Here is a 10,908-nt window from a genome sequence, read left to right on the forward strand (position 1 = left end):
AAACCAAACAAAATACATAAATAAAAATAAAATCAAGAACTGCCAGAAAATGGGTAAGTAGGAGTACTTGCTCAATAGATGAGTGAGGGCTTTGTTTACTTCGTGTTTGTCCATAGTGTATGTGTCTGTGTCTATGTGTCTGTGTGTCTGTGTGTGTGTATGTATGTATGTATGTATGTCTCTGTCTCCATGTGTCTGTCTTCATTTGTGTGTGTTTGTGTTCATGTGTTCTGGTGCCATGTGGAGATTAGAGGACAACCTCAAGTATTAGTCCTCACCTTATTGGGACAGAGTCTCTCTTATTGTTCTCTGCTCCGTATGCCAGGCTAGCTGAACTACGTTAGTGTCATGGTTTGCATGACATTAAACACCATGGCCAAGAGCAACTGGAAAGGAAAGAGTTTATTTGGCTTACACATTGCAATCACAGTCTGTTATTAAAGAAAGCCAGGGCAGGAGCTCAAGACAGGAGCCTAGTGACAGGAAAGGAAGCAGAGGCGATGGGAAAATGCTGCTTGCCAGTTTGGCATGGCTTGCTCAGTTTGTTTTCTTATGAAACTCAGGATCACCTGCTGGGGTAGAATTACCTCTAATGGGCTGAGCTCTTCCACATCAATCATTAATCAAGAAAACGCCCCATAGACACACCTGTAGGCCAAATTAATGGAAGCATTTTCTCAACTGAGGTCCCCTCTTTCCAGATGACCCTAGTTTGTGTTAATATGAAAACAAACAAACAAACAAAACCTAACCAGCACAGTGACCTCCCAGGGATTCTCCTATTCCCCACCCCAATCTCCCAGTTAAGGGTTTATCGGGAAATGCAACTGACCCCTGCCTTATGGTAGTTCCAGGCATTCAGACTCAAATCATCAGGCTCGCAAAGCAAATGCTTTACCCACTGAGCCATCTCCCCAACCCCATGAGTCTTACAATGTTGGTATAGCAGGCAGAATAAATGATCCCAAAAGATATTCACATGCAGATTCTCAGAACCTTTGATTATATTGCTTAATATACACCTAGAAGCTGAGTAAGAATCTTAACATCTGTGCTGGTACCTTAGTAGAGCCTTCACCCCTACAGTGTTGGTTTGAATAAGAACAGCCCCCATAGGTTTGTATATTTGTCACTATTTGAAAGGATTGGAAGGATGAGGAGGTGTGGTCTTGTTGTGTCACTGGGAGTGGCCTTTGAGGTTTTGAAGAGCCCACACACTAGACTTGTATTTTTCTTTTTCACTTATAGACTGTGGCTAAGAATATAGCTCTCAGTTACTGCTCCAGCACTATGCATGCTTCCATGCTACCTGCTATGATGATAATTGACTAAACCTCAGGAACTGTAAGCACGCCTCCAAATAAATGCTTTCTTCTATAAGAGTTGTCTTGGTCATGGTGTCTTTTCACAGCAATGGAACAATGAGTAAAACATCTACTGACTCATGTTTGTTGTACTATAAAGTAAGCTGTACTCTACCAAAGAAAGGTAAACACCAACCCAGATACTAATCCCCAATCACAGTGGTGACCTGTCTAGATGAGAGGCTGGTTCAATAGTTACACACATGTACGGGAGTAACCAACCTCTATCTGATTGAATTTAAGGCCCACTCCATGAGATGGAACCCATGACCAACACTGCTTAGATAGCCAAGAACCTAAGACTAGATAGGCCATGGGCCTACAGGAAAACCAAGCACTATTGTTGTGTTAAATGACTCCTAGTGACATCGTGCTATACTGATAGGTCATTGTCTCACTCAGGCATCATCAATGAAGCTTCCTCCTACAGGAGATAGGAACTAATACAAAGACACACAACTAGACAATGTGCAGAGAGTGAGAGAGCTTGGAACACTCAATCCTAAATGGGATGTCTGTATCAAACCCTTCCCTTAGAGTCAGAGAGCTGTGTGGAAGAGGCAGTAGGAAGATTGTAAGAGCCAATGGGGATGGAAGACACCAAGAATCCCCTTCCACACACCACCAGAGTGATACACATACGAACTCACAGAGACCGTGGCAGCATGTACAGGGCCAATACAGGTCTGAGCCAGGTTGAATCCCAGTGCTGAGAGGAGAAATGGACACAAGCCCCAATCCCTAACCCAGAAGCTATCTCCAAAGAAAGCTATCTCCAAACACTCACAAGGGAAAAATTTGTTGTCTCCAGTAGAGTCTCACTGAGTATACAAACTGCACCAGAAGTAGATGACCAGTGCAAAATGGACTCTGGTATTTTTGGAGATTTTTTTTTCATCTCATAATACTTTATCTGAGCATTTTATTAATGTTGTTCATGGTGGTAGTGTTTTCTCTTACTGGCCTTTTGTTTATATATGGTGTTGTGGTGTGTGTATGTTTCTCATGTTTTTTTTTTTTCCTCTTGCTCATTTGTTTCTGGGTGTTTTTTTTTTTTATTCTAGATTGTTTGCATATTTGTTTTCTAAGAGAGAGAAAAAAGTCAGTTTGGATGGATGGGAAGGTGGGGAGGATCTGAGAGGAGATAAGGGAGAAAAAACCATGAACTAAATAAATTGCATGAAAAACTATTTTAAAAAAGAATCCTCGTAGGTGGTGGTGGTACACGCCTTTAATCCTAGTACATGGGAGGCAAAGGCAGGCGGGTCTCTATGAGTTCAAGGCCAGTCTGATCTAGAGAGTGAGTTTCAGGACAGCCAAAGCTATACAGGTAAACCCTATCTCCAAACACACACACAAAAGTAGATAGATAGAGAGATAGATAGATAGATAGATAGATAGATAGATAGATAGATAGATAGATAGACAGACAGACAGACAGACAGACAGACAGATAGATAGATAGATAGATAGATAGATAGATAATAAAAGAATCCTCACATTATTTATTTAGGAAGGCCCAAAGGTAATAAGAGAAGAAAGAAAAACAGATAGAGTCTACAGTGATGAAAAGCCACAATACAATCAATGCAGGCAGCCCCCAGAAACTAGAAATGTCATAGAAATACCTCTCCTTTAGAACCTCTAGGAGGGCACAGCTCTGCAGGCAATTCATTTTATGTCAGTGAAATTCAGCTAGATGTTTGACATGTATAATAATACATTTGTCTTGTGTTAACCCAAGGAAGTGTGCAGTAGAGTGTTACAGCAGTGTGATGGTTTGTATATGCTCAGCCTAGGGAGTGGCACTATTAGAAGGTATAGCCCTGTTGGAGTAGGTGTGTCACTGTGGGTGTGGGCTTCAAAACCCTCATTCTAGCTGCCTGGAAGTCAGTATTCTGCTAGCAGCCTTAAGATGAAGGTGTAGAACTCTCAGTTCTTCCCGCACCATGTCTGCCTGGATGTCACCATGTTCCTGCCTTGATGATAATAGACTGAACCTGTAAGCCAGCCCCAATTAAATGTTGTCCTTACAAGTATTGTCTTGGTCATGGTGTCTGTCACAGCAGTACAACTCTAACTAAGGCAAGCAGCATTTGGAAATGAATTCAATTACCCCCAACAGAAGGCCATATGGCAACTCACTGCCGATAAGAAATAATCAAACTGGTAGCTACTACTCCCTAAGCTTATGGCAAGGGTTCGCAGCTCTCAACAGTCAAACGGTCTCTAACACTGAGACTCTTTAATACTGTTCCTCATGTCATGGTGACTCCGAGCCATAAAATTATGTCATTGCTACTTCATAACTGTAATTTTGCATCTGTTGTGAATTATAATGTAAATATCTAATATGCATGACATCTGTTTTGCAACCACTGTGAAAGGGCCATTCGATCCCAAAGCAGTCGTAACACACAGGTTGAGAACCTCTGACTTAGGGGAACGTGCAATGCAAGAGGCTTCACACGCATATCATGTCAATTTGATCCTCAAAACTAGATAGTTCTTATTATGCTGCAGTTACAGCTAAGGAATCCAAAACATAAAGAGTGACATAGCTTGATCAAGCTCACAGAGTTAGCAATCAGCAGAGATACGTTGACTATACTGTGCCATCTCCCACCCTGGGGCTGAGAAACATAGGAAATGGTATAAGCCTCTAAGACAGCTCTTGCCTGAAATAATCAATAGCATGAGACAGACCCATCTAGAATTAACACCATTAGAGAATTATATGGCAGATGGGGCATGGTCTATGACCCACAGAAGGAGGAACAGAAGACAAGAAAGATGGACTACTGGGGAGTGAACCTGAGCCGTGACACACCCTTGGGCCATGAGTTACCAGGTTGGGGACACTCCCCCACAATCTAAAACTGGACGGACAAAGGAACAGTTGTTGCAAACATGGAAACAGAGAAATAAAATAATAATCAAGGCCTGCCTGGGAAAGTCAGGGGAAGAAAAATAAGAAGATAAAATACTTAATTATTCTATGGGAAATATAGCATTGACAGAGTATCCGTTTCATCTTGAAGGGCATCTCCACATTTGTTATTTTATTTAATCTTCACAAAACCTCCACTAAGTGAGTATTATTAGTCTCATTTTTACAAAAGAAGAAATTAAACATCCAGAACAATCAAGTAATTGCTAAAAGGCAGATGCAGTAACTTTGATTCCAAGATTCACAATCTGCCACTTCTTTTCACACCGGCAGTAATCTCAGCTGCTCTCTTGGGAGGAGCACATTTCCACTCAGGGAGGAGGGATCCGCAGAGCTCTGTGGGGAACAGGGAGGACTGCTGTGGAAGGTGCTGAGTGACAGCTTCAGGCAAAGCGGGCCTTGTATTACAAGTTGTCAATAGGCAGAACATGGAGTTTCGCCTCTTGCAGATGGTACCTGAGTGTCATCTGCCATCTTGAAGCCTCTCAAAATAGTTACATTCTTGGAGACTTGCTCCCTCATTAGCCTGCAGTCCCCCCTCCTGATCTCTGCTGCCTTGTTTTGGTTTTCAGTCCCTTTTTATCTCGTAGGAGAACATCAACACCTGATGTGTTCTTCTGTTTGCTTTATCTGTTGATTTCCACCTTTGACCCTGCATATTTTTTAAAATTTCATATATATGTACTATATTTACAGAAAATTTCCCCCCTCCTTTTCCTCCTTCCAACTCCTCCTACATTCTCATTCCTCTAAAACTCAAAACCTTTTTCTTTAAATCTGATTGTTTTATGTGTGTGATTGTTTTAAACATACATATATACTATCAAATATACTATATATATATATACTAATGAATATATAAATACAACCTGCTAAATCTATTTAGTGTTTACTCCTACATACATGCTTTCGGGGTTGGCCACTTAGTATTGGATAACAAATTAGAGGTCTCATCCCTGAGGAGCACTGATCCTTCCTCTCTGGGCAGTCATTGCCTGTAGCTCTTTATAGAGGGGTAAATCCCTGTACATTTTCCACATCTACATTGGCATTTTAGTTGCTGTTGTCATTATTCAGCTTGCTTAGGCAGCCATAGTGTTGAGATTTCATGGGGGCATCCTCAAAGCCATGTCTACAAGACACAGTCTCACAGCAAGGGATCCCGGTCCCTTGGCTTTTGCAATCCTTCTGGTCCTTCTTCAACAACATTCCTTGAGCTGTATGTGTAGGGGTTGTGTTGTAGATGTAGGAGTTGGGGCAGGGCACCCCACACTCAGTTGCTGTTCTTATTTTGATCAGTTTTTGGCTGCTTGGAATCATCTCCATCTGCTGTCAAGAAAACCTTCTTTGGTGAGGAATGAGCCCCACACTTACCTGTGCTAAGGGTGAGTACCCAGACCACAGTTAGAAATCATACTGTTTAGGAACGTGGCAGCAGTAGGCTCTGCCTTACATTCTAGGGCCTCAGCAGCCGTGGGTTCTTGGCCACAGTACAGTACCAGGCTTGAATTCCCTGCTACTGACTAGGCCTTACAGTCCAATTAGACAGCTGTTGGTTATGGCCAGAATGTGTGTCACTATTGCACCTTTGGGGCTACCTTGTCATTCTGGTTATTGCAGTTCATAGGCCCAAAGCTACATCAGTAGGTGACTGAAGGAAAAAAATGCTATAAACACAATGAATTTGTGTTAGCCCATGAAACCATTGCTATTAACTAATTTAGGAGTTCCCACTCACTCAAAAATTATCTTGTGAACAGCTATGTTCAAAGCATTGTCCTAAGTGTGGAGTATTCTGCAGTGTTCAGGGCAAAATTCTAGCCCTGTCAAGCCAACATTATACTGTGGGAGACAGAAAAAAAGGCCAGTTATGAAGCCAGATGACAGTAAGTGCTGTGAGGAAGAACGAAGTAGTAAACCTTCAGACAAGTGGACCAGGGTGGGATGCTAGAGAACGACCAGGCATCGTCGTGGAGACCTGCGCAAGGGTGGGCACAGCCCCGTAAGCCTGGGAAAGGAGACCTCAAGCAGAGGAGGCAACACAGCACCTACAGGAAGGCACCCACTGGCGAGCATGAAGCAGGACAGATGGCCTCTGGAGGAGCATCAGGAACGTGACACATTCTCATTTAATTTCATCACTGTTGCTACAGGACAGAGAATATACTGTTGAAAGGTAAGAGCATAGATGTGCATAATAGGTCAACATATGAGAATTAATAAACGATAAATCTCTTTCTGAAATCTCTAAAAAGATGTGATAAGTATTAGATTCATTTCTGTCACATGTCACACTTGGAGATTTCTCAGTCTCAGACTGGTTAGGGAAGCCATGCAGCTTTCTTTATGCTATAGCTGGATTTTCTATGAAAGGATTTTCATAATAATATCATTATTCAGATTTTGAACCTTCTGAAAAATCAGAGATGCAACCTTGAGCTGTCTTCATCACACCCTCTTACAGAGAACATTAGCTCATGTGATTAAAGGTTCCAAAATCCACATTTTCTGGAGGGTTCTGGTAAAACATTTTTCTTTGGCATATGCAGTCCAAATAGCTCTAACCTCAATCATTTTTCAAGTTTTAATCTCTGCATGTTTGGCACAGTCTGATAACATTGACAAGTTAAAAGCAACAGTGTGTTGTATGCACAGAGACTGCTAGCAATAAGAGGTAATTTAGGCAGAGTCTACTGCTGCCTCACTGCAACATTTACAAATTGATTAGATAAAAATCTCCTGGGAGCTTAGGATTAAAACAGTACCAAGCCTGCAAGCAGCAGTCTCCCTGTACCCAAGGACTCTCAAAGGGGTGAGGTGCCGCTAAGACTATTCTTGAGAAAGAGAGAGTTTTGGCCTTTATTGTACCCAGTAGCTGCAGATAAGGACAATTATGAAGATAAGGAAATGGAGATAAGGAAAACTTAGGTAAACACATCTAAAGGAGGCACATCATGTGACTTCCCTTCCATAGAGATTTTTGCGCCAACTGATGATTTATTTGCTCATTGCATAAGCAAGTAAGGAAAGGTGTAAGGAAATTGGCTCACTGTAGGTGGACTTAATAAACCCAAGTCTATTCCATCCCTTTACACTAAGTTCAAGAGTGACGACAGTTACAGCATCACATAGCTGCCACTCAAATATGACCCAACTGGTGTCACAAGCTCTATCCACATGAAGACAGAGGGGCTCACAATGGTCACATGTAACTAACGTGGAGTGAGTCACCAAGTGACTGGGCCTACTGACTTTCCCATTGCCATGCAAATACAATTCCCAAATTGTATTTGACTGTCTAATGTGACCGTCACCTTGTTGGGTCATCAAAGTGTTATAGATGATAAAGAGTAAGCATTTGGGTCTTGGCAATAATCTTTTAACCTCATGTTGGTATTCATCATACATTTTGGCATTTATGTCTTAGAGTAATTTTTTTTTTTACACTAAGCTTAGCTATCAGTGTGTTGTTCCAAACCCCGTTTGGCTATGAAGTAGAGCCCAGAACTCAGGGGCTCGAACGTGTAGCTCCATGGCAAGTGAACTTGGCTGGCATGGGTATCAGTGTGCCAGGGGGTATCTTATGAAGCACCCCAGGGTGGCGGAGGACTGTTTGATCCTGCTGCTTCAGCTTCCTGGATGCTGGGATTCTCAGCATGACCTATGCTCTCCTCACCCATGTTTGGTCCTCTCTAATCAGTAATTTTCTTCTTTTTCTCAAACCTATTTGCCCCTCTTTTCCTCTCAGCAGGAAAAAAAGAAGATGACTGTATGAATGAAAAGTGCAAGTTTCTGATTGTGTCAGGTGATGCATACTCATGTGCTGTGTGTCAGGTGATGCATACTCACGTGCTGTTTTGCTGAGGGAAGACCCATGGAAGGACATGTGATGTCTAGAGAGTATAAATAGGACTTGAGACAGTGACAGGAAGGCTCACATAGCTAGCCTTCTTGCGATGCTTTGAGTTTGATCTTCACTTCGAATTCAGAAAGGCTTGGCAGAGAACTTCTGGTGTTCCAGCTGGTTCTGGTCACTGTTGCTTAGTGCCAATTCGTCAGAGGCCTGGCTGTTTCTGCTGGATCAGGGCACCACTGCTGGTTCTTGTTAAGTATGCTGATACTGCTGAACTGAACTGATGGTATCCTGACAAGGAGAGATGGGAATTGCCCTAAAAGAACTACTTCTAAAAGGCTCCTCCAGTATAAATAGTGGCTTTACTGGAAAACAGAGAGCAGTCCCAGGTCCCTGCAATGCATTTTTTCACACTTCATCTGCACCAAGGAAACTGGGAATTACCATGATTTTGTTTAAACTTAGGTTTGGGTTATTAGACTTCATTTCTTCTCCATTACCCATCTTATCAGACTTCATTTCTTCTCCATTACCCATCACCACACATACGAATATTAAAACAAAAAGCAAACCAAAATTGGGCTTATGAAATGACTCTGTATCAAAGGACTTGTCCCGCAAGCCTAGAAGCTGGAGATAGATTCCAAATCAAGTCAAAAATGTTCAAAGTGATAAAGGATGACATAAATTTAGCATAGGCATAGAATATTCTACAGTGATTAATTTTGTAGCCAATCATAATGGCACATGCTTTTAATTCAAGCACCCAGAAAGCAAAGGCAGGTTATGTCACTGTGAGTTTAAAGGCTGATCTGGTCTCCATCATAGAGCTTCAGGCCAGGTAGGATAGTAAGACACTGTCTGCAAAAAGATGTTTTAAAAAGAATATTTATTTAAGGTTGGCCAGATGGGTCTATGCGTGGTTAAAGGCATTTGTTGCCAAGCCTGGTAGTCTGACTTTGATCCTGGGAGGAAAGAAGTCTCTGTAAGCTGTCCTCTCATGTTTACATATAGGCAATGATGTATACAGCACACACACACACACACAAATAAATATATGTATTTATACATACATACATACAGGAAACTATATGTAACATATTCATATTGTCTTAGTTAGGGTTTTACTGCCGTGAACAGACACCATTACCAAGGCAACATTATAAACACAACATTTAATTGGGGCTGTCTTACAGGTTCAGAGGTTCAGTCCATTATCATCCAGGCAGGAGCATGACAGCATCCAGGCAGGAGCATGACAGCATCCAGGCAGGAGCATGACAGCATCCAGGCAGGAGCATGACAGCATCCAGGCAGGCATGGTGCAGGAGGAGGTGAGAGTTCTATATATTCATCTGAAGGCTGCTAGTGGAAGACTGACATCCAGGCAGCTAGGAAGAGGGTATTAAAGCCCATGCCCACAGTGACACACCTACTCCAACAAGGCCACACCTCCAAATAGTGCCACTCCCTGGGACAAACATATACAAACCATCACACATATACAAATAGTAATGTTATTTGTATATAAATTTTATTTATATAAATAAATAATGTTAAATACAATTTTTAAAAAGTATTTGAGATAGAAAAATCTTTACAAGGTGAAGTTGTTATAAGAGCTTGCCCAGTCTATCATTTCTGCCTGGAGGATATATAAACATACATAGAAACTAGCAGTAACACCTTTTATTTTCTTTGTGCTTTTTTGTGTTTTCCAAAAGTTCTGTATCCCACGCATATCTGTTTTGCAAACAGGAAGAGCACAAAGGTTGCTGGTGAACAGGTAGAGTGAGAAGGGATGCAGTACAGCCCTGGGGGTGCCCTGGGGATGCCCTGTCTGTGTCCTGTCCCAAAGAAAGGGGCCTGGGTTTCCTGGGGATGCCCCATCCCAAAGAGGGAGGCCTGGGTTTCCAGAACTCATTTTCTCCCCGGCCAGTTTCTTGCTGTTAGATGTTTCTTAATGGCTTCTCGAGCTAATAAGAAAACAAATAATGCTCTTTGGCCTCAGCAGTGGAATCAAGATGGCAAAGGGAACATCTTCCTTTGGAAAGCATCGCAATAACACATACACGTTGTGCCACTGGTGTGGCTCTAAGGCCTACCACCTTCAGAAGCCAACCCGTGGCTTATGTGGCTACCCTGCCAAGCAGAAGAGAAAGTCTACCTGGAGTGCCAAGGCTAAGAGATGGAACACTACCAGCACTAGGCAGATGAGGCACCTAAAACTTGTCTATCGCAGATTCATATACGGGCTCCATGAAGGAACAACACCTAAACCCAGGAGGGCAGCTGCTGCAGCAGCCAGTTCATCTTGAAGATTCTAGTCAGTCATAAAACAAAACAAAACAAAACAAAACAAAACATGATGGTGAGGATGTGGACAGAAAGGAGCCCTTATCTACTGTTGGAATATAAGTAGTCTGCTGTGAAAATCAATGTGGAGATTATCTCCCCCACAAACTAAAAAGACCTGCTAAATGACCCAGCTATACCACTCCCAAGTATTACCCAAAAACTCCAAGTCAACAAACCACAGGGAAAATGCGCACCCATTTTCCTCTGTCAACAGGTAAGTTGGGGAACCTGTTTATATGTAAACAGAGAAGATGTAGAATATTTTCAACCATGAAGAATGAGAGGCTAGGGAGTACTCAGTAGGTAAGAATGCTTCCTCCGAGGGCAGGAAGACCTGCACTGAGCCCTCCAGCTAACACACAAATAACTAGACACAGGCATGA

General features: G+C 42.3%; 1 protein-coding gene across 1 annotated transcript; it reads left to right on the forward strand.

Moving 5' to 3' along the window:
- Nucleotides 1-10,191: 10,191 nt before the first annotated feature.
- On the forward strand, nt 10,192-10,485 carry LOC127680971 (60S ribosomal protein L37-like). The gene has a single exon (XM_052176807.1). It carries the CDS (start codon nt 10,192-10,194, stop codon nt 10,483-10,485), a length of 294 nt encoding a protein of 97 aa, XP_052032767.1.
- Nucleotides 10,486-10,908: the final 423 nt, after the last annotated feature.

This window comes from Apodemus sylvaticus, chromosome 3 (assembly GCF_947179515.1).
Source record: "Apodemus sylvaticus chromosome 3, mApoSyl1.1, whole genome shotgun sequence".
NCBI classification, from domain to species: domain Eukaryota; kingdom Metazoa; phylum Chordata; class Mammalia; order Rodentia; family Muridae; genus Apodemus; species Apodemus sylvaticus.

Bases quoted from the DNA above. Each gene is read 5' to 3' on its own strand.
- LOC127680971 (XM_052176807.1), top strand. From the start codon at position 10,192: ATGGCAAAGGGAACATCTTCCTTTGGAAAGCATCGCAATAACACATAC.